The 24,914-nt window shown below is 36.1% G+C and overlaps 1 protein-coding gene across 1 annotated transcript in view; it reads right to left on the reverse strand.

Moving 5' to 3' along the window:
• prom (prominin) overlaps positions 1–24,914 on the reverse strand; it is a 142,830-nt gene that overhangs the window by 28,801 nt on the left and 89,115 nt on the right. Inside the window, exons 7-12 of the mRNA XM_089099206.1 lie at positions 23,491–23,629; positions 21,724–21,894; positions 18,870–19,002; positions 16,063–16,293; positions 7,222–7,444; positions 5,269–5,433 (exon numbers count right to left, since the gene is read on the reverse strand). Coding sequence (XP_088955332.1) covers positions 5,269–5,433; positions 7,222–7,444; positions 16,063–16,293; positions 18,870–19,002; positions 21,724–21,894; positions 23,491–23,629 — 1,062 coding nt within the window. The remainder of the gene's footprint in view (positions 1–5,268; positions 5,434–7,221; positions 7,445–16,062; positions 16,294–18,869; positions 19,003–21,723; positions 21,895–23,490; positions 23,630–24,914) is intronic.

Raw genomic sequence — 24,914 nt, forward strand, 5'->3', positions numbered from 1 at the left:
GACCCATTGTATGTACGTTGTTGATGATTAATTAACCCGTAACTGCATTGGGGTAGTGTTTCTACAATCCTTTCCAAAATTAAGGTACCGTTTGTCCTTCTAATCAAGCACTCACAGCTGCCTGCTGAGGAAAAACGCATTCTCCTTATATTAAAAAAACAAGTTTTGCATATATATTAAAAAAACAAGTCATGAAAGTAAGGAGCGGCTTTGAAGCTTAAAACAAACAGAAATTATTCCGTATATGAAAGGGGCTATCTCCTCCTCAACGCCTCACTCTTTACACTAAAGTTTGACTATTTTTCACAACTTTGCTTTTTAAAACAATGAAAACTTTAGCGTTTTAAAAGTGCAGGGTCACAATTTTTGAAATTTAGAGTGTGAATTCCATTCTATGCCTCGTGACAGCTTCAGTTTAAGGTTCATGATATCATTAGCCAGAGACGTTGTGGATACTCTAGAATCAGAGTAGGAGAATGCATGCAAAAATTGGTCAACCTCTTCAGAATATTTGTGTTCAAGTTGGGGGTCTGGTGGAGAAAGTTCAGCATCATAGAAAGAATACCTCAACTGTTCTTTGATTTTCTTGCGGTGGTTCTGATGTTCGTTGGCAATTTTTTTCTTTTTGGCGTTATGTATGGAATTAAAACGACCGGAACGTGGTCAGTCGCATTCAGATCAATGGATGTAGCCAAAACTTTGCTGAATCACAATATTGGGAGAGACACAATACTTTGATTTTAACGCCACTTCGGAACTGTTTCTAGATGGCAACGCTTCAATGGAACAGCACAAGATTCTGCATAGTGTAAAGAGTGGCCAGTATCTGTAGAAATAAATCAAACAGTTTGTGGTAACGAACTGTAAGTAAGGAGCGATTCGGCTTAATAGTATGTGAAAATCTAACAAACAGAGTTTCAATATCAAAAGAAACATCAAAAGAATCACCTTATTATACTGATTCCAAATATATAAGATTCATCATGTTTAGTGTTACCCATCGAAAGTTACAAGCCTGAGAAATTTTGCCTGAATTTCAAATAGCGGGGAAAGACCCTAATTTTAAATGAATCTTAATGAAAATCAACCATCAGATTCAACGTGCCAGAGAACCCTACTGTAGAAGTTTCGAGCTCTTGTCTGCAAAAATGTGGAATTTTGCTAATTTTACCAGATGACAAAATCTAGCTACCGTAATCTGATCACGGTGATCAACAAGTGAAAATGATATTATTTTTATACAATCCGAAAAAGGGCTTTCGCCAGATTTACCTCTCACCCCGACTATCTGTCTTGGCTTTTTCTACAATTAGCCATGGCTTGATGCCCGCAACTACTTGATTTTAATTAAAAACAGGTATCCGTGATCTGATAACGGATGCCTGTTTATTTTTTGTTTTTTTCTCAGGGGTGATTGAATCGAAATAATTGTCCTAGAAGATTGGGAGGTGGTGCGCTTGAACAGAAATTAAAAGTTGTAGTTCCCTTTTTAAGTGAACAAAAAGATTTTAGGGTAACTGGGCTCCTCCCACTCTCATTTTCCCCAAAAATTATCTGATAAAAATCTTGAGATAGCCATTTTGTGCGGTATATTTGAATTATCAAATAATTAAGTATTTTTGGTGCAAAATGATCCCCCAAACTCCGTGGAGGGAGGCCTGTAAGTTATGAAATTCGCTCATTATTTACGTATAGTATTTGTTATTGCGGAAGTATACATAATTTTTTCTTAGGGGGGGGGGTTGCTTTGGACATAGATGGAAAGCAAAGAAAACTTTCACGGTACTGCTGCAGATGATTTTTACACAAGGCTTGGATCTTTCTCCTATTCCAAAAAAGACAAAAAAAATCCATCAAATGCAATTATTTCAGGCCCGTTACTGCATAAGCCAGTTTAAGCAAGCTACATGAAGTACCGTTCATAAAAGAGCTTGGAAAAAAAATGTTAGATACCTCCACATAAACTTGGCTTTCAACATGGCATTGCATGTGCAGCCACCCTTGTAGTTGTTGCTGATGCTTGCTCGATACTTCTTCTATAAATTTTCACTAGCATTGGCGATTCATGATGTTTTCCATGGCTTAGACTCCCTGATCCACCCTCCTTATGCTTTTAAGGGCTGTTAAAATAGGAATAAATTCGGCTATCAGCAGATCTCAAAGGGATATGTATGCTCGGCTACGAGTCCGTCTTAAAATTGCTCCTAAGAAAAAAGGAAATGACAAGGCCACTGGGTAGAACTGTACCAGTTCAGATAGGAGCCAGGCAAGGCGCAATTGCTTCACTTTGTTATTGCAATAATTATGTCCTGGAGTCTCAGGACCAGTGTGAAGCTTCTTGCGTCCTTTCTGGCCTCAATATTCTCTTAGTCACTTATGCTGATGAAATTTTTAACATCGGCCCATCTTTGGACAAAATTTCTGAAACGTTCCAAAAACTGCAAGCAGAATACTTCAAATCTGGTCATGAATTTAACGCTGAAAAGTCCAACCTTATTTTAACTGGAAAGACCCACTTCCTCATAAAATTGTATTTGGGAATAAAAAGATCTGCCCTTCTGACCAAATCATTTACCTTGATATTCCCGTTAGAAAAACCATTCCTCACACTCGTCATCTCCTAACAGAGGACATCAAATGCCTCGTATCAGCTTTTTATGCTTCCATAGTCTCTGCTAAGCTGCGTTCCAATTGCCGTTGTCTTCCAATACGGTTCAACACTGATGCTCTCTCTCACATCCTCTACATTGCATCCTTTTAGAAGATTCTTATAAATGCTGATATATTGAAAATCCACTCCACTTTCTTCCGTTTCGCAAAACACCTAATGAGATATCCCATTTGGACACGGAATTCAACGCTAATTAATAGTTTTCAAAGCTACATTAACTACTGTTCATAAGAGAACTTGGAAAAAAATATATTAGATGCCTCCACATAAACTTGGCTTTCAACATGGCACTGCATGTGCAGCCACCCTTTTAGTTGTTGCTGATGCTTGCTCGATGCTTCTTCTACAGATTTTCACTAGCCTTGGCGAGTCATGATGTTTTCCATGGCTTAGACTCACTGATCCACCCTCCTTATACTTTTAAGGGCTGTTAAGATAGGAATAAATTCGGCTATCATCAGATCTCAAAGGGATATGTATGCTAGGCTATGAGTCCGTCTTAAGATTGCTCCTAATCAAAATGAAATGACAAGGCCACTGGGTAGAACTGTACCAGTTAAGAGAGGATCCAGGCAAGGTGCAATTGCTTCACTTTGTTATTGCAATAATTATGTCCTGGAATCTCAGGACCAGCGTGAAGCTTCTTGCGTCCTTTCTGGCCTCAGTATTCTCTTAGTCACTTATGCTGATGAAATTTTTAACATCAGCCCATCTTTGGACGAAATTTCTGAAACGTTCCAAAAACTGCAAGCAGAATACTTCAAATCTGGTCATGATATTAACGCTGAAAAGTCCAACCTTATTTTAACTGGAAAGACCCATTTACTCGCAAAATTGAATTTGGGAATTAAAAGATCTGCCCTTCTGATCAAATCATTTACCTTGATATTCCCATTGGAAATACCATTTCCCACACTCGTCATCTCCTAACAGAAGACATCAAATGCCTCAAATCAGCTTTTATGCTACCATAGTCTCTGCTAGGCTTCATTTCAATTGCCGTTATCTTCCAACACTGTTCAACATTGTTGCTCTCCCTCGCATCCTCTACATTGCATCCTTTTAGAAGATTCTTACTAATGCTGATATATTGAAAATCAGCTCCACTTTCTTCCGTTTCGCAAAACACCTAATGAGATATCCCATTTAGACACGGAATTCAAAGCTAATTAATAGTGTGTGAATAGCAGATCCTACTATAGCTGATGCTAAACTTATGAAAAACACAAACAAAAGATTTCAAGTCATGCTTGGAGCCGACTTCTTCAACTCTAGTTACGTCGGCATAGTTGTACAGCAATATTTTACTTTTGTTTTCTGTTTTTGTTTTATCTCTTTGTAGTGCTCCGTCATTTTCTTTTTGTATGTAGACGGTCTTTAAATAAATCATATACACATTTATTATTATATATATATATATATATATATATATATATATATATATATATATATATATATATATATATATATATATATATATATATATATATATATATATATATATATATATATATATATATATATATATATATGTATTTTCTCAAAAACTGCTCAATATTTTTTCGGAAAATTTGGAATTTTGGAAATATTCTCGCATAAAAAGCGATCTAGATCGGTCAGAAGTATGAGGAAAATCGTTAAGAGCCTTAATTTTGGTTTTTGAAAATGACGTCACGTAGAAAGAATTACAAGGCCGTCATACATGTTTAAAAAATTGCAATGACGCTATGTACAATGACGCCATGCAATGGCATCTAGACATTTTATGACGTCATTCTTCTTATGTAAGCCAGGTATAAAATATTTATGGACTCATTGTGTGACAAAATTTTTTAAGGGAATGTTTAACAGAGATGCAAAGAAGACCCATTTTTAATGTTCGGTTTTAAGAAAAACTACCGTTGATTTTTATAGTTTCTCCACCCGTTTGATGAACACTTTTTTTGTATACAAGGTTTTCTGTCTTTATTTTCAAATTCAAAACCTAAAATACGAACAAAGGTTAATTTAAAATACCAAGTTTTTCTGATGAAAGTAAAGAGCGAAGTTGAGTTTTCACTCCAATTTAGAAAAATTTTCTTTTTTGGAGAACATTTTATGATTTCATTTTGCTTACAAGATTATGGATATCTTTCCCTCTGTCCCCCAAAATAGTATTTCTGATCATCCTATTCATGGTTACTTACTTACTCAAGTCCCATCCGTCCTTGAAGGTCATCTTGGGGCCTCTTTCTTCGTAACGGCGTGGATGTGCCTTCTGTATGCTTCACGGTCTTTTGCTAGGCGAAGAAGGTCCGAGAGGCGGTGAGGTGCAAAGTTTTCCTTCCACCTTTTTGGGGGACGACCATGAGGATGAGACCCGTGAATTTGGCCTTCAAAGGTGATTTTTGGGAGACGGGACCGACTCATCCGTTGTACGTGACCGAGCCATCGAAGTTGCTGGAGCTGGATCTTCATGAGAATTGTTTGTTGTACAATTCATGGTTACCTCTACCCATATAATATATACCCTTACACTTTATACCTCTACACTATGCTCTAATAATGGTTGTCACTTTCAGAATTATAATGAACTATTTTGCCTGTGAAAGCTTTACCTTTCTTATTTCCAGAAACCGTAATTGATTGTTGATGACGTCACGAGCTTTTGAAGCTAAAAAACGCAGCTTGGTAGAAAGGGATTGACTTGATATTTCTTTTGCAGCTACTTCGAGCTGATCAACAATAGAACTTGGCCTCGTCGATAAAAGGGGTTGTTGTGACTAGAAAATACAGATTTACTTAAAACTAAAGTATCTTCAAAACGAGAAGGAGGTAAAAAAAAATGAATAAGGCCAAGACTATGAGGCCTGGAAAATGAGGTAAAAAGATTAAACTGCAACTAGAAGCTCAAGAATTCTGTCAAGAAGTTCTCAGTTGGGGTGGCTAACTCTGATTAAAAAAAACTTTGGCTTGAATTTTGATTTATATTTATGCTAAAAGATTTATGAATATGTGTTTTCTCTGAGAGTAACATCACACTTGTACCACTGAGGAAGAAAATCGAAATAACAAGATTTTAGTTTGAATAGCCTCCTTTGCTCCTTTGCTCCCTTATATCCTTATATATATGAATATATAATCCCTCCCTTATATGAATCAGCGCTCCTTTGCTCCCTTATATTATCTACTAATATCGTTTTTTACAGATAATCATAGAGATAGAAAACTGATGATCCAAAGCTCTATCTCTTCTAATTTCAAATACATATGCCTTACACCCTCACCTGATTATTTGATTCTTAAAACTAAGCTAGACAATTTAAGCCGGCTGAGCCTGGCAAGTTGTGAATGGATATGTTACTTTACTTACGTCCGTCGGGAACCAGACTATGAGCCGTCCTGCCCAGGACCAATGAATTTTGGAATTACTTCTGATCACCACTTAGATCTGTCAGTTGCTGCTTCCGTTGCGATCTTCAGTCGGTCCTTCTCCCATCTTCGACCATGCCTCCGGAAGCTTCCCCAAGGCTCTAGGTCCACTTTGATTCTTTGCCAAAGATTCTTCGTCTGTTCTCCCAGCTGTCGTCTCCAGGAGGGTACAGACTTGCAGAAGAGGATGTCTCTGTTGCTTTTGGGCGTCACCAATTGTGGCCAAGGGGCTCAAATCAATATCTTTTCATGATGAGAGATAGTTCTTTAGACTGAACACAATGGCTTCTTACTTGGCTATTGGAAATTTTTGACTACCTATTAATTCAGAGTGTATAATGAAAGCAAAGGTGGTCCTTTTCTGCCTTCAGTGGCCAGTTCTCGCAAGCACACAGTATTAAAGCTGAAACAGATGCTATATAAACTCAGACTTTGGTGTTGTTGATTTTTTACGTCTGAGTCCTTAGCCCATTTTTTAGACTGGTGAAGACTCCCCAAGCCTTCTAGTGTTACAACAGAACCAAAATACTTGAATTCCTCGAAGGGGATGTGTTACCAGTAGGTCTATCCCACAATCACCAGTGTAAATACAATGTAGGTTAGGTGTAAATAAAAAGTTATTATGACTGTTCAGTTAATCCTTAATAGCCGGACCATGCCAATAGTAAGTAAGTAAGACGGCACTAGATCCTTAAGGTCCAAACCAGCGATGCTGCTTTCTGTTTCGTGGCCCTTTTTTTCAAAATTAAGCTTGGAACAAACCTTCAAAACAGGTATTATACGTTTGTATTTCTAAAACAGTCATTTCAATTGTTTTGTTTATAATCAATTAGTTGGGACGATTGAACTTTTGCTATTTATACAAATCTAGAAATTAAGTTACAGGGTTTTTGGTCCCAGTCCTTCTGATTCAATAAATATAGTGTCTCATGCTTCTCAAGAGTCTAATATTTTCTTTGAGTAACTAAGCTGTCTCTCAACCCTTGTCCTAGAAGAAAATAAAATAAGAGTTAAAATAATTAAACCATAAAAAAAGTAAAGTCCTAATTATTGATAGTTCGTCCGTATTAATAAGGTTATATACTGCTATTCGACCCTGTATATTGGAAAAAAGCTACATTAACTAGTGAGGGTCTTACCTCTAATCGAAAAGCAGCAAGTTCCATTTGCAAGACTGAGGTTCTATTTTCCAAATTACTTTCCAAATCGGGATAGTAGGTGATTGTATTTGACAAATCAATTCTAAGGGATTCAAGTTCTTTTTCGATCGTTGTTATCTCACGCACATTTGTCAAATTTTCCAAATTAACATAATTCCCAAGCTGAAATACCTTATAAGCAGATTCTTCCTTTTCACACCGCCTGTTAAAAACAAGAAGAGGAAATGTATTATTTTGAGATCTCAATATACCTGTGGTACTTTTAGGCTTCTTCCTCCGGAAAAAGATTACCATTGATCATTTTTTAAAATAAAAAGAAACTTTGTAACCCTTTTTCTACACTATTTTTGCATTTATAACTTCCTTTAGCCAATAGTATGAGATAGAAAGGCTATTACAAAAAAGGAAAATAAAGCTTATACTAAAGCCAAATACATTAACTTCAACCAGCTTTTATGGCAAACATCAATTTAATTTCACTATCATTCAAGCCAGGAGACGAAGTTTTTTGTAACATTTGTTGTACTGGCGCAAGTATCATTTTATCAGGTGTTTGAGACTACCTATGGAAAAATTAATTAGTTTTGTCACCATTACGAGCATGCATAAGATAAACAAGTTATTTCGGAAATATACCTTTTCCAAGGCCGTATCAAGTATTTCGTTTTGGGGTTGGAGAGGGGAGGTGGGAGAAAATTATTTTCATTTTTTAGTGCAATGATGTTACAAAACAATCAAGAGAAAGGGGGTTCAAACTCGGTAGCCTTCCCCAAGAGAGGGGGACTCCCCAAGACATTCCTTAGACCTTTAGACTTATGGTTAAAACGGTTTTTTTACACATGGATCAAACCTTGCATTCTTTGGACAGTAGCTTGCTAGTTTCTATTCCCAAAAATTTTAAGGTGTCTAAGATTACAGATGTCGATTTACACTTTCAGTGTTTTCTAGAGTCAATAAATTGGCAATTTGATATACCGACTAAAGATGCCTTTGTAATCCTAAATTACCAACCTGTTCTCTCGATATGACTACAAAGACACCTGGGTTCCCGAGGCCCAATTTTAGTACGACAATATACCTTTATAGCGAAATTCAAAATGAAATGTAATTTTCATTTTTGGAACGTCTTTATGCGCCATAGTTGTACCAAAAGGTGTAATAGTGATATCAATAACGTGACCAAATTAGGAATCAGCAACTCCACTGGCTTGGTTATATCCGAAGAATGTCATCCAATCAACTCACAAAAATCACGTTTGCAGGAGGAGTAAATGGCACGTGACTTCGTGGCCGACATTGCAAGATGTGCTACGAAAGAAGAGAAGAAGTCCCAATACAGCCACAGAGGCCGGATGGGATATAAGTCAAGTCAAGTAAGGCATGCCATGGTGCAACACCATTACTGGTAATGATCTGTAGTATGGTTAGCATTCGGTGATCTGAAATCAAGTTTAAGCAGCAAAAATAAGTAAAGGAACTGAAAAAATTAATTTCTCAGCATGTGTGCGGTTAGCGTATTCTTTACTTTTCCTTCATTTTTCGAGGGTGTTTCCCTTTTTCGTAAATCACGCATATTTTCTCAGACTCGTAGCTTTAGATGGGCGGCACTAGACCCAATGATTTTTTTTACATTTGGAATCAAGAAAAAAATCCAATTCGTTTGGTCCATCTGTTGTTAGCTAAGTTACATTTTTTAGAGTTTAAGTAACTATTGAACCAAGTCACCTCGCTGCAAACATTTTATTACCACGAACTCTTATACTTTGAGTTTAAGTAACTATTGAACCAAGTCACCTCGCTACAAACAGTTTATTACCACGAACTCTTATACTTTGAGTTTGAGTAACTATTGAACCGAGTCACCTCCCTACTGACAGTTTATTACCACGAACTCTTATACTTTGAGTTTGAGTAACTATTGAACCGAGTCACCTCCCTGCAAACAGTTTATTACCACGAACTCTTTGGATAGGTTGATACTTCAAAGAAAATTAGACAATTAATATAACATAAAACACAAAATCGCGAAGAAAGGAAGAAAACGAGTACAATTAACAGCCAGTGAAAAACTTGAAAAATTATGCAAATACTTCGGTCAAGACCTCCGCTTGACCGTCCTCAGTGCAGAATAAAACTGATAAAAATATAAAAACCAAACCTTAAAATAAAAACACAAAACCAAAATTGGACGACCCTTTCTTAGTAACGGTGAAAGGGTAACGTGAATAAAAAACCCAAGTCTAAATTGCATTTCACAATTTTATTTTACGTAAAGCCCTCTTAAAGGCTAGTCGCTTTCCAGTTTGATTACTATCGGAGATTCTATTTGACTGTACAATATAATTTTGCGGATGTATGTAAAAACGATCAGAATTAATAATTTCGTCACAAGTGGGACTTAGAAAAGTTTCTTCAGTGTTTCTATTGAGAGATAGCTTTTTGGTGAATGTGCTTTTTTATTTCAACTGCCTCCCTAAAAACTTGCGTGAGACCTTTAACGGGGGCAACAATGGAGGTTTCGTCAAACAAAATGAAATGATGTGGACTCTCATACACATGTTGCGCCAAGGCTGAATCAAAACCTCAAGCCTTTGGCGTAACCTCATGGCCTTGTAGATTGACAACCTATGTTCAGATAACCTCTCCCCCAATTGCTGTTGGGTTCTACCAACATAGAAACTGCCACAAGAACAAGGAATTCTATAAACAACACTACCCAGAATGGGGCTGGTTTTATCTTTGCCGTTGTTGAAAAAGTTCTGTATAATATTTGAATTCTTAAAGGCGACATTAAGTTTATGTTTTTTAAGGATTCTTTTCAATTTGTCACTCAATTTTGGAATGTACGGTAGAACAGTGGAAAGTTTCTTATCATCCACCAATGGGACGTTATCTGTTGTGGTTTGTGGATTTGATGCATTCTTTTCTGCCTTTTTTCGTCTTTTGTCTATAATGGTCTCAAGTATTTTTATAGGGTAGCCATTGCAAAATAAAATGTCCTTAATATAGTTTAATTCTGAGACCATGTGAGGCTCTGAGCATATTCTTATTACTCGGTCAACCAAAGAAATAACAACTCCTCTTTTTATGCAGGGAGAGTGGTTTGAGGAAAAATGCAAATAACTATCGTTATGCGTAGGCTTTCTATAAATAGAAAATTCAAGGCCAGGAGACTTATTAAAAATTAAAACATCTAGAAAAGGAAGTTTTTGGTTATGTTCTAGTTCTAAAGTGAACTGAAGGTTAGAGTCCAAAGTGCTTAGATGAGTTAAGAAGGAGTTCAGTGATTCCCCTCCATGCTCCCGCACAGAAATAACATCATCCACAAACCGACCCCAGAACCGGTGTTTCATAGGAAAAATTTTCAGAGCAGAGGTTTCAATGAATACTATATAAAAAATTGTCAAAAATGGTGAAAGACTTGTACCCATTGGTAGACCCCTGATGTGGGTGAAAAATGATTATTATATCGGAATCATGAGGAGGAACTATTGCAAAGACGGACGAGACGTATCCAGTGTTTTGTAGTCCATTCGATCAATATCATCTTCTAATTTCCTTTGAAGAGCTAGTTAACATTTTTTAATATCGCAAGACATATACATAGAAATGGCATCGAAACTGGCCAAAATTGTATCTTTTTATATCTCAATGTCTTTTAATTTTTCAACAAGGTGAACTGAATTTCTTATGTATGAAGTTTGTGTTTGCATAAGGGGGCGAAAAAGTGTTGACAACCATTTCCCCAATCTAGCAGTCGGAGAACTATAAGGAGCCACAATTGGGCGTAGAGGAACTCCCTCTTTGTGGATTTTTGGGAGCCCGTAAAATTTAGGAGCGGGACAACCTTTAGGATAAAATATTTTATACATTTGTGGAGTAATACGTCTTTCAGTTTGCAAAATTGCTAGCTCCTTTCGTACTATACGGGTGAACTTATCGGTGGGGTCTGAATCTATGGGTTTGTAAGTATGGGTGTCGGATAAAATATCTGTAACTTTTTTATAATATGAAGTTTTATCAAGGATAACAATTTTATTTCCTTTATCAGCCCTGGGGATAATGATATATGGATCTTTTTTAAATTTTTGAGAATTTGTGTTTCCTAATTTTTCGACCTTGAGGAATATGGAATGAAATCAAGAATATTCTTAACCACCTCTCCTCGAAGTAAATCTGGATTTTCCACAGCACCACGTGAACCAAATATATCCGCCTCAACATTGGAGACTATCTCTGAGAAATTCACTTGTGTTTGAGGTAGGCAAAATTTAGGTCCCTTAGACAAAACATGGGTTTCTTCCGGAGGAAGAACTTTAGAAGATAGGTTCTCAATGGCCGGACTAGGCCAAAGTCTAGGTTTTCTTCCTTTCTTCTCGATTTTCTGTTTTATCATGATTAGCCAGTGTGGTCTCAGAAATTATTTATGAATATAACTGTTAAATTTCTTCTTTAGTGATGACTAATCAGAATTTTTTCCCGTTTTAAGTTTATTTTTAGTGAAAATCCATTCTGCACATAGTAGGCTTTGGTGGGCTTTGGGGTATTTTGGAGAGTTTAATAGGCTAGTCGATTCTAGGCTGGTAGGTCCAATGATTACTTCTGCTAAGCCCTCCCCTACGTTCAAAACACCTGAAAAAATAAGTATGTGGAAGAAGCTCGAATTTACAAGAACTTAGGATCGATCTTTTCGATGTTTCATTTAATGAAAAAAAAAAGAAAAAAATTACTTTCTATGGTGGGGGAGTCCAATTTACAAGAAAATGAATACACAGAAAGACCATATTTCGAAATTCCGTGCCAGCATGCAGGTCTGGCAGTACACAGTAGGCCTAGTTAATCATAGGCAGCGCGCTAGTGCTGCCTAAGTAAAGAACGATGTGGGCACAATATGTTTTTTTTTTTCTCCATACCCGGGCACTTTGTATCGAAGGAGTTGACGTAAAAACTTCGAAAAGGGCTCATTCGATTGGAAATGGGAGTGGCTAGTGCCCTTTTTAATAGTCGAAAGTGATTGGAGGGCAACTAGCCCCCCCCCCCACGCCCATCATTCCCCCAAACACATCCAATCAAAATTTTGAGATATCCATTTTGTTGAGCGTAGTTGATTTTCAGACAGAAAAAATGTTTTTGAGGAGGAACCTCCCCTGCAACCCTTAGGGAAAGGGTTTTAAGTTATGGCGTGGGGGCATATAAGGTGTCTATAGAAGGCGTTGTCGTAGAAACTTCAAAACAGGCTCTTTCGATTGTAAATTAAAAGGGATAGTGCTATTTTTAATAGTCGAAAGTGATTTGAGGGCAACTAGCCCCCCCCCCCACGCCCATCATTCCCCCAAACACATCCAATCAAGGTTTTGAGATAGCCATTTTGTTCAACGTAGTTTTAAGTTCTGGAAATTAGGTCTTTGAGGATGACAACCTCCTCACATCCCTCAGGGCAAGGGTTGTAAGTTATGCCCTGAGGGCATATAAGGCTTTTACTGAACGCGTCGTCGTAGAAACTTCAAAAATGACACATTCGATTGGAAATTGAAATGGCTAGTGCCCTTTTTAATAGTCGAAAGTGATTGGAAGGCAACAAACACCCCTTCCACACCCACCATTTCCCCAAACATATCCGATCAAAATTTCTTGATAGTCATTTTGTTCCTCGAAGTTTAAAGTTCAGGAAATTATACCTTTGAGCATGACACTCTCCCCATAGTCTTCAGGACAAGGGTTATAAGCTTTCCCTGGGGGCATATATGGTTTTTATTGAAATGGGCAACTAACGCCCCTCTCACGCCCACCATTTCCCCAAACACATCAAATTAAAACTTTTAGATAGCCATTTTATTCAGTGTTTTGGATTTCCAGATAGAAATTATGTTTTTGAGGAGGAAGCTCCCCCACAGCCCTCAGTGCAAGGGTAGTGAGTTATGCCATGGGGGCATAAAAGACATTTACTTAACGCATCGTCGTAAAAACTTCAAAAATGACTCATTCGATAGGAAATTGAAATGGCTAGTGCCCTTTTTAATAGTCGAAAGTGATTGGAAGGCAACAAACACCCCTTCCACGCCCACCATTTCCCCAAACATATCCGATCAAAATTTCTTGATAGTCATTTTGTTCCACGAAGTTTAATGTTCAGGAAATTATACCTTTGAGCAGGACACTCTCCCCACAGTCTTCAGGGCAAGGGTTATAAGTTTTGCCCAGGGGGCATATAAGGTTTTTATTGAAATGGGTAACTAACGCCCCTCTCACGCCGACCATTTCCCCAAACACATCCAATCAAAATTTTAAGATATCCATTTTGTTCAACGTAGTCGAAAGTTCTAGAAATTAGGTCTTTTAGGATAAAAACCCCATCAGAGCTTTCAGTGCAAGGGTTGTAATTTGTGCCCTGGGTGCATATAAGGTTTATATAGTAAATTGTTGTAGAAATTTCAAAAGGAGCTCATTTGATTGGAAATTGAAATTGCCCTTTTTAATAGTCGAAGTGAGTGGAGAGTAATTAACCCCCCTCTCACGCCCTCCATTTCCCCAAACACATTCAATCAAAGCTTAGAAATAGCCATTTTGTTCGACGTAGTTGAAAGTTCTGGAAATTATGTATTTAAGGATGACAAACCCCCTAGAGTCCCCAGGGCAAAGGTTATAAGTTATGCCTAGGGGGCATATAAGGTTTTTAATGATAGAGTTGTCGTAAAAACTTCAAAGAGGGCTCATTCAATTGGAAATTGAGAGGGATAGTGCCCTTTTTAATAATTGAAAGTGATTGGACGGTAACTAACCCCTATCTCACGCCCACTATTCCCCCAAACACATCCAATCAAAATTTTCAGATAGCCATTTTGTTCACCGTAGTAGAAAGTTCTGGAAATTAGGTCTGTGAGGATGACAACCCCCCCACCCAGCCCTAAGGGCGATGGTTGTAAGTTATCCCCTGGGGGAATATAAGTTTTTTATTGAAAGCGTTGTCGTAGAAACTTCAAAAGGGCTCATTTGATTGGAAATTGAAAGGGCTAGTGCCTTTTTTAATAGTTGAAAGTGACTGGAGAAAGACTAAGGCCCTCTCACGCCAACCATTTTCCCAGACACATCCAATCAAAATTGGAGATAGCCATTTTGTGTAGCGTAGTTGAACGTTCTGGAAATTAGGTCTTAGAGGATGACAACCACCCTCACAGCCCTTAGGGTAAGAGTTGTAATTTATGCCCTGGGGCCATATAAGGTGTTTATAGGATATGTTGTCATAGAAACTCGAAAAAGGCTCATTCGATTGGAATTCGAAAGGCCTAGTACCCTTTTTAATAGCTTAACATTTTTATAGTAAAGATCGATGTGGATATAATGTATTATTTTTTGTTGTTGTTGTTGTTTAGACCAGGGCACTTTGTATCAAATGAGTTGTCGTAGGAACTTCGAAAAGGGCTCATTCGATTAAATATAGAAAGGGCTGATGCCCTTTTTAATAGTCGAAAGTGATTGGAGGGAAACTAATCCCCCTCCGACGCCCACCCTCCCATTTGACTTTATGTTTAAAAACTAAATGTTGCCATAAGATTAAATCAAAATGCACTGTGTTAATGATAATTCCCAGTAAGGAATCTCAGCAGTACCCCAAGAACGACTGAGGGATGTTCAAACTTTCGGGGCTGCTTCTGCTCTTAAAATTTAACCAAATCAAAATAGCGTGAGTGTATCCAAGCTATCAAATAAAGTAAACAGATTTTTTTGCAAATGGTATCAAGTTTTCCATTTCAGGTCAACTAGAGGAGGTATGAAACTAAATTAAACACTACTATTGTGTCCAGATTTTTAAGAGGGTGTATGTTGTTAAAAATTGCTGAAAATTTTTCTCCAGCATACAAACAGCAGGCCAAACTATAAATTCTTAAAAAAACAAAAACATTTAAAGTATTATTTTCTTTTTCTCTGAAAAGACTATGTCAATATAAAACGAACAGAAATTAATAAAAAAAACCTTTTAATGTGCATTGTCAGTTTAATATACATTTACTGATATTTAGTAATCAAAATCTTAATCTTATTTGATTTATTAAAGTTATAAAAGTAAAAATATTTATATTTTTTCAGTAAAGGGCGAATTATGTTCTGGCCTTGGGAAGGCATAAGGGTTTTGAGCCCAACTTATGTTAATTTCTGCTCGTTTTGAGTTTGACTCGGTTATTTATTGTAATTTCTGATCATTTTGGGTTTCATTTATTTATTGATGCTGATTTGTGGGAGTTTCACGCTTGGTAGATTATTTGATTTTATTTTTGCTCATTTTTTGTTTAATGGAGTTCTTTACTTTTCTTTGAAAAACTTATTTTGTGGAAAAAGTTTTTTTAATTAATGTAGGATAACAAGCGACAAGATCACCAAAACTAGATGGTGCTGGTTATTTTTCCTTTTTGAAGCTAGCCCCAGTTTCACTCTTGAGAGTCTCCCATGCTCAAGAGGCCAGTGTATCTTATTAAGGACAGTTATGATACACAGCTTTATTAATATTTTGCAATAAACTACAAATATGAAATGAAATGAAAATATGAATAGTACTTATTTATCTAGTGCGCTCTGAAAAAAAAATGGTACTTTTCATTTTCCCTATCGTTGCTTAGATCGGTTAAAAGCAGAAAATTCTAAAAGGTTGATATAGCTTTGGTAGTCTCCGTAGAACTGAGGTTGATTCTGAGACCACTTCTAAGCTTTTGGCTGTTTGTTTTATTTAATTAGGGATATCTAATAAAGTCGTGAGGGGCCACATACCTTCAATGAAGACGCAGAAGCCAGTTAATTCTGTGAAAAAAAATTCATTGCTTAACTAACCTTAAAACCTCTGGAAGAGGAACTTTTAAAGAATCATTATTAAAAATGCCACCGCCAAAGAAACCAGCCGGACCAAAGTCATTAGAGTCATCTGCAATCCTTCCAAGTGTAGTGAATCCTTCTTCATATAGAGTTTGACAAATAAGTCCCTGTCCGTGAGCTCCAATAATGAGCAAACTGGAAACAGCCAGCCACAATGGACATGACAAAATTGCAATGAAGAAAACCGATCTATAATAAAAATAATTACTTTGGAATTTCTTCTCCTATTAAAAGAATTAATTACTTGCTTTTTGTTTTTATTTTCTTAAACAAAAATATCAGTTGCTGCATTATAAGGCTTCACTTTAGTGATTTACTTGTGAAATGTACAAAAATTTTATGGGGACGTTTAAAAGAAACTTGGTAAAGAATTTCATGTGGAGAGAACCTAGAAATTTAATTTTTCTATAAAGACATTAATAGGTCATTTTAGAATTCCCAATTTTTTTAGTCTGTGGTTCTAAACATTTTTTTGTATTACAAAAGCTATTTGTTCTATTACCATGAGATGACATTTTGCCAAGTTAACGTAAGAAACATTAGAATAATCCCTACAGGAGATACCTATTCCACCTTCTCCCGTGAGTTATACTTAGCACAGGAAACGAAAAATATATTTTGGCAATTAAAAAAAATAGATTATAGGTAGTCAACTGATGCCTGGGGTAATGGCCAATTGAGGACTCGCAAGTGCTTCCATTAACAAGCATGAAAGAAACCTAAATTGGACAAAGAAAATGAACAAATAAGAAAATATAAAACAAGACTTAAAAGAAACACATTACATTCATAGAACTCTTTGGAATTTTTCAGGTGTACAGACCTTTCAGCCGTTGCTGTATTCAATTTAAATTTACAGCATTTGTCTTTTGTTTAATATTATAATTGTGGCTTTAATTATGCTTCAGCAAACAAGTAATGAAACAAGTTCATATATTGATAAACGATCTTCAGACTTAAATTGGGGACACCTTTTAATGTTTCTTTATCTGTTATTTTTTGAAACGGTAATACGAATGCAGATGATTGTGAATTTAGTTCTCAGTAGCACAGGGATATGCACAAAATATCCCTTTTTTTACGTAGTACCATATTTTGCCTTATGTAGCACGGGGCATCTTAAAACTTTTTGGCCACAGACTTCCTTTTTTCTTCGTCTTACTGTTTTTAAATACACAAGTACGTCATGGCGAAATTGGTCGTACGTTTAAGCTAGTTTTGAGGTTTTGAAATCCCTTAAAAACTAAGTGAACGTTTTTCTGGTCTCTATATAGCTGGAATCTATAAGTAATTTCAAGTCTGATGCATAGTTAATCTTTTTGCTCAACGGTTTCTTAGGCGATTCTTATTGGAACACTTTTAATTGGGAACCTAGCGGCTTGTAACTAATAGTTCATTGGCCTCGCACTGAATAACACATACACTAGAGCTATTGGGATAATTTTGGAAATGAAAGTAAATAAATAATTTAGAATGATAGTTATTATGTGGTTCGAAGAAAATAAATAAAATAAAGAAAATGATATGTCTCTATGTATACAGAAAATATAAGTCAATATATCATACAGAATAAAATAGGAGACAAATGAACGTTGTTGCATTACCTCCAACACCCCCACCCCCTTCCTCAAAACAATAAAATTGTAACTAATGTAAAAATATTTATTTTTGTTAGGTATTTTTCGTGGCCTTTCTCCTTTATGCACAGGGGGATATTATCATGTCATTAATTTCTTGTTTATCAAAACATACAAGAATTAACCAACTACAGCCCAGCCTTAGACACCTTTAAATCTTGAACATAGCAAGGTGCTACCTTTACCAAAAACTTAAAAGAGGTCCAAACCTGGGTACCGAAGGCCCGACCTGTGTTTGAGCCGTCGATCTTATGCTTACTAGTTCTGAGTATGCTCCAGTGACAGTGAAACATGATAGCTCCCTTAAAAACAATTGGAAACGTTCCAAAACAGCAGACCTCGATTCAAATCGCAAAAGGGTGATAGCCATTGTATTTAAGAAGCTTATATTTCCAGTCGCCAAATCATCTGGCCGACCCAAAACCGGGCACTACTTTTATCTGAATTTTATTTTCACTTTCAGCTTAGTTGCACCTAGATTAGTTTTCTATTTTATTTTGATTTTATCAAATCGGTATTATAAACCAAGTCCTGGTTAGAAATAAGCGCGTCAATACAAAATTGGGGCTATTAAAAAGGAAACACTTAAAATTCTAAAATACACTTCAAAAAATCCTAAAATACTTACTCATGTTATTCCTAAGAGCCCTTCACTATACTTGACCCCTCCCCTCCCCCTAGTGTGCAAATATGTAGCCCAAAATGTATATTTACCCTTGTTTAAGTTCAGTCTTTTGTTAAATTAGATTTAACGGCAAAGATATTTGCAAATTAGGGGAGGAAAGGTGAAATAAAATTAAGCGCTTTTGGGAATGATATAAAAATACTTTCAGGATTGTATAGTGTTTTCTTCTCAATATTGCACTGATACACAATTAAGTACAAAAAATAGAATACAGACCAACGGAATGAGGATACGGGTGGAGGGATACAGCCAGACTGAAACTTAATGTATATATCAGTTAATCAGGCTCACTCTAAGAAGACTGAAGCAAGAATTTGTATTTATTGTATCTAGTTTGGAAAGTAAATTTTACACCTAGTTACACTAGTTTAGAAGGTTAGTTTTAAAAGGTTTGCTGACAAAAAAACATATTACAAAGATTAAATTTGTTGAAGAGTGCTTACATTAGGAGACAGTTTCCTCCAGCTCTTGTACTGCAACTCGTCTCAAATGCTTCTTTACTATTGCCTTTCCAGCATCCACAGCACAGAGAAATCAATAGAAGTGTCCACATGAAAAGAAGACTGACACTGATACCTGCACAAATAAAATTAAAGCATCAGGATGTCAGAATAGATGACTGGTTTCCGGGGTCATGTTGAACTGATTTTTTCCTTCAGGAGGGGGTAGAAATAAAAAGAGGGAGCAAGAAACAGACGGAAAAAATAAAAAGAGATAGAGAAACAGAAAATTCTGAAAAAGTTCCCTTGAAACCTATGCAAACAAAATGAAATTATTAACACGACTAGTTTCTGGTATGCTATTTGATAGAATTTTTGGTATGGATGGAATAAAGCTAATGATCGCCCTATCTTTTTATGAAATAGCCGTTTCTAAGAGTTGTTTGCCATTTTATGAAAAAAAATTGCTTTATTATGCATTGTTCACCATACCTACTGAGTATCAACCGCAAGACTAAACAGACACAATTGTAATTGTTTTTTTAGTAAATGGAAGCTATTTTCGACGCAAGCAAATTCCCAAAAAACTTGATATTTGGAAAACAGGGAAGGTGTGATCAGATTGAGCTGAAATTTCGAGGATAAGCTTCCAGGTCCCAGGAAAGCTTATCCTCTAAATTTCAGCCCGATCAGACAACGTTAAAGGGGGGTTGTGGTGGGAAAAATTAACATGGGCTAATATAGGAAAACGAGGTTTTTTGTAAATGTAAATTCGGGGGATAATTTTTTTGGTCTGAAAATATCAAAAGGCCCTAACAGGTCGAATTCTGCTTCGAATGAGTCCTCATTCACCCAGATCCGTTGCCAACTGTGGCCTGTAGGCGTGGCTAAGAAAAAAAAATATGAATTTTAAGTGGCTATATTTGTTTTTTGGAAAACAGGGAAGGAGTAATCAGATTGAGATTTCGTGGATAAGTTTCCGGGCCCTAGAAAACCTCGACTTAAAAATTTCAGCCTAATCGGACAACTTTAAAAGGGGGCTCTGGTTGGAGGGTTCAAACTTCCAGCCCAGTTTACTCCATGAAGATAAAGTTGGAGGAGGATGAAATTTTACAAGTTTCTTAGTTTGAGCTTGGGCTACAAAATTCGATTACCGCCGTCTCTCTGCGACCTCTAGGACCTGAAATCGCTTAACATTGTGGTGGGTCGCCTCTTTATAGAGGCACAAGTGTGCCTCCTTGATGAAATAGCCGTTTCTAAGAGTTGTTTGCCATTTTATGAAAAAATATTGAGGCTATACTGGCTATACATAGCATACAAAGAAAAAGGAAAAAAAAGAAAGTAAAAAATAATTAAGAACAGACAAAACCAGGATCAATCAGTCGTCTTATTACTAATTTGTTCATTAGACAGGCTGCATTAATTAGAAGGAAAGAATTCATGTCCAATGCAAATTCTGAATAATATTTTAATTGCAGCTTCATTTTCTTTAATAATTTCTTCTTTCTTTACAGGTTACTTCAAAAGCTTATTTTTTTCAATAGCACTGAGAATGGTCTAGGAGATGTCTTCGTCAAAAATACCTGCTTTGTCGTTTGTTTTATTCACTAGCTGAAATTCCCCCTAAAAATCAACCCTTATTTAGCTCAACCTCCTTTAACTCGACTCCCAGGCAACTCAACCCCTTTTTACCCAACCCCTATGAAAGTCAACCCCCATTAAATTCAACCCTAATTTAACTCAAGCCCAATTTGATTAACCCTTCTTAAATCAACAATGTAGCTAAAAAATGTAACTCAGTCCATTTTGTCGAAGTTGATAAGAGTTAACTCGAATGGTAAAGGTAAAAATTACCTTTATTCATTTGTTTTTCTTATGCAAGTGTTTTTCCATGCTGCTTTAATCCAATACTAATACTTCACCCACATTCTAAAAGCGCAAAAATGTGTCATTCTGTATTGTATATTTGAATTTATATAAAAAAGCCGAATACTCACATAGCAGGCAAATATTATGTACCGGGAAACATAAAACAGACAATGACAGATAAGGATATATATAAAAGAGGGGAAATTTTATATGTCCAGGCACACTTCAATCCTAGAGGTTTTGACACACTTCAATCCTTGATGTGTCTACGTTTTCTTTCTTTTTTTCCCTCTAGAACTAGCGGATGAATGGAACATCATAAGGACACTGAAATGGGTAACCATCCAAGGTCATTAGAACCAGGGTTTTATTTCCTCCAAACCATAAAGGCGTGCTTTAACTGGTCATTCAGCTAGTGAATTACTTTTGCTGCAAAACCTTTACCGCAAAAACATTAAAAAGTTTGACTTTCCTCAAGTTTATACCCTCTAAAACTATTGAAATATTCGATATTACCTGAAACTTACGTAATCGAAATGCAAGTAAAAAAGCGACGTAATAAGCGACAAGCAAATTTTGAGCTTCTAGCCAGCACTAGTTTGATCGCTGCATAAGGGTTGAGGTAAATGGTGATGAGTTCCGTTGAGATTGATTTAATCGGAGGGTGAGCTAAACAGGGGTTGAGTTGAAAGAGAGTTGATTTAAATCAGTTGAGTTTAACGGGGTGAGGTAAATGAAGTGGAGTTCAATGGAGATTAATTTGTGAAAGGGATGAGTTCAAAAAGTGTAAGTTGAATGCGGGTCGAATTATACAGTGATTAACTTAAACGGAGATTGAATTAAACGGGAACTGAGTTGAACGAGGGTTGAGTTTAATGGATTGAGTTGAACTTGATTGAGTTAGACAGAGGCTGAATTACATGCACACAATTATATTTTGCATATTTTAAAATATAATTAGGCCAAAACCAACCAAATTCTTACTCACCTAGACCTACAAAAAATTTTATATCGTCGTATTTTTTAACTTTGAAAAAGATGGCATTGCTGGCAGCTGTTGCACTTGACAATTTAGACTGAATGTTATCGAAGAGATCTTCAAACTCACGCACTGAATCAATCAACGACGTACGATAGCTTCTTAAGATGGATTTGATTTCTGTGAAATAAAGCTTAATTTCAAAACATATAAAAATGTATTTTTCTTTTCTTTTCTTACCAAAAATAGTAGAACTTACAAAAGGATTCAGCAATTTTTAAGGAGAACGAGAGGTCTAATTGAATGTAATATTAGAAATAATATGAGGGAATAAGTTAATTCATGCCGTGCTGAATCATATAAATTATATATTGTCTAAACAACTTTCGTTGGTAATTAATGATTGTCTTGAAAAAATGCCTAACGTGTACATTCAAGTTTAAAAATTAAAAACATAAATCCTAAACTTTTTCCCCTCATTATCTTTATTTTGACACTTGGCTGCATAGTAACTTCAAGAAGAATTAAACTTAGAACTGACCTAGAGTAGGATTAGGATTAGAAACTAATAATGGTTAAATGGGATTTTAAAAGGCCTGGGATTTAATTAGATTTGGAGATGGGTTCGAACAGCTTAAGGATCTTGAACAGAAAAAAAAATATATAAACTTTAGATAAGCTTTTGTGCACCGAAATTGCAAATAGGGGAAAGGTCAAAAAGCCCTTCGAATTTAAGAGAATGACTGCTAGGTTCAAATACCAAAATTTGGCATACAAAACGTCCAATGTTGTACATTCTTAGGTATTTTCGAGAAAATTATTTTTTGTGAGGGTAAATTTTAGATATAAGTATTTCCAGCCTGAATCATCATCAACTATTAAAATTGTTAACCGTTAATCAGATTTATCAAAGCAAAATTTCTACATACGTATGTGTGAAATTTCTATCTCAATGTGTTAAGAATAAGTATTAGGATTCCATCATAACCATAAACAAAAGCATTTTGTTTATCTAAATCAATAAGTGCCTTGCTATTCATTTAACTTCTGTTTAACGTCTGTCATACATGAAACCAAGGACCTAGTGCACAAATTCTCCTTTTGTTGGTGTTTTTTTAGTGCACAAATGGCCGCTGGAGACAACATTGTTATTGCTCTCACTACATTATGATAACTACGTCATGCCCCGTGCATCAGTGAGGCTGGCTCTGACTGATGTCTAGCTTATCAGGCATGTGAATCGGACTTTAGAGTGCATAGCTAGCCTAAAATCATCATTGAAACTGCTTGTCATGCTTCAAAGCTCATTACCCTATGTTCTTTAAGTTTGTTGCCATTTTTCGCAAAATGAATACCAAAAAGCAGTAGCAATTTTAGGCTTCGTAATTGGGGAGAGGGGAGCAAGGTACCTTAATAGAAATGAAAAATCATGAGATAAAAGGAATTTAATGTCAGAAGTAAACAAGAACTGTAGGGGGAGGCAGCTTCCCCTCCCTGCCTAGGCCTAGGACCGCCACTGCCAAAAAGTTCCAAAGTTACTGCTTTGAAAAACATGCGTTTTCCTTATGTAATCACTTCAAATATTTTTGAGCATTTTTTGTGATTCTTTGTATCTTCTTTCACCGATGGATTCATGGAAACTGAGACAAAAATCTAACGAATCAACCAGAAACCTTCCCAGTCGAACAAATAAATTTAATATTACCACCTACCACCTCCCGTTACCTAATTGCATGGTATACCCGCTGAACAGGTTGGTAACAAAAATAATCTTACTTGCTCGCACGTCTGAAGTTGCCGCGTGGACTTGCGATGGAATATTGGTGAACTCTGTTTGCATTTTTATGTCGAGGTCCAAAATTTCATAGCCTTTTGCAAAATCACTTAAAGAAGATACAGCTCTTTCCAGCGTGTACTGTAAAAAGAAAAGAGGATTTTTAATGATTTTAATGATTTTTAATGATTTTTAAGAGGATGTATATGTGTATTGTCATAATAGTTGAACATGACGTGTGTCCCACACGTAGGCTTTCATGCAATTCTTTCTTAAACCATATTAAATGAAAAAAAGGAATTTTTTCAGCTGAAATTAAGGAGCAACATTAAAACTTAAAACGAACAGAAATTATTACGCATATGAGGGGGATTGCTCCTCCTCAACTAAAAAAGTTACTTATTGTTATAATTAAATGACCTTTGTGTTTCAGGAGTCGTTTTTAAACAATTAAGTAACAAAAAACTTTCCGAAGGAAAAAAATTTCAAAGAAAAGTAAAGGCCATATTAAACTTAAGATAAGAAGATACAAATAACTGTTAAAATTCAGACTCAAAACAACCAGAAATTACTACTAGAGGATAAATGAAACCCAAAAACGAACAGAACATAAATAAATAATCAATGCAAACAAAAATACAATAGATACTAATATAAATGAATAAACAAATCTTAAAACGAGTGAAACTTGAATTGAATATTCAAACCAAGCTTGAAACGAACAAAAATCAATACAAACAAGAGTTTGGGTATCTCACCTTTGAACTATTTTAACAAAATGGATATTTCAAAATTTTTATCTGATGTATTTGGCACAAAAAGGACGTGGGGGGCTAGTTGCTCTCCGATCTCTTTTGACTCTGAAAAAGCGAATTAGAACTTTTAATTTCCAATCAAAGAAATCCTCTTTGAAGTGTATACGCACAACCCTTTAATAAGAAGCATATTTGCACCCGGGACATAACTTACGACACCTGCCCATGGGTCCAGGTGGGTTGTGTCGACCCGGGAGTTGTTTTAAATGATCTGTGCACTATTTTTAACAAAATGACTACCTCAAAATGTTTACTGGATGTATTTTGGGAAAAAAGCGCATGGGCTAGTTGCACCGATCACTTTTTAATCTTAAAATGGGCACTAGAACTCTCAATTTTCAATCGAATGTCCCCTTTGAAATTTATACGAAACCCTTTCCATATGAAGCTCCCCTGGGAAAAACAAACAAAATAAGTAATAAAATATTGGAGGCGTATGGCCTTTACTTTGGGCAACGCTATAGCGTTGCCTCTGATTGAGACAAAATTCAAACTTTAGCGTAAAGAACGAGGTGTTGGGAAGGGGGCAACCTCCTCATATACTTAATAATTTCTGTTCGTCTTAAGTTTTAATGTTGCTCCTTGCTTTCAGTTGAAAAAACTTTTTATTT

The sequence above is a fragment of the Artemia sp. Qi Xiang Cuo genome, chromosome 13 (genome assembly GCF_049724085.1).
Source record: "Artemia sp. Qi Xiang Cuo chromosome 13, ASM4972408v1, whole genome shotgun sequence".
In the NCBI taxonomy this organism is placed as follows: Eukaryota; Metazoa; Arthropoda; class Branchiopoda; order Anostraca; family Artemiidae; genus Artemia; species Artemia sp. Qi Xiang Cuo.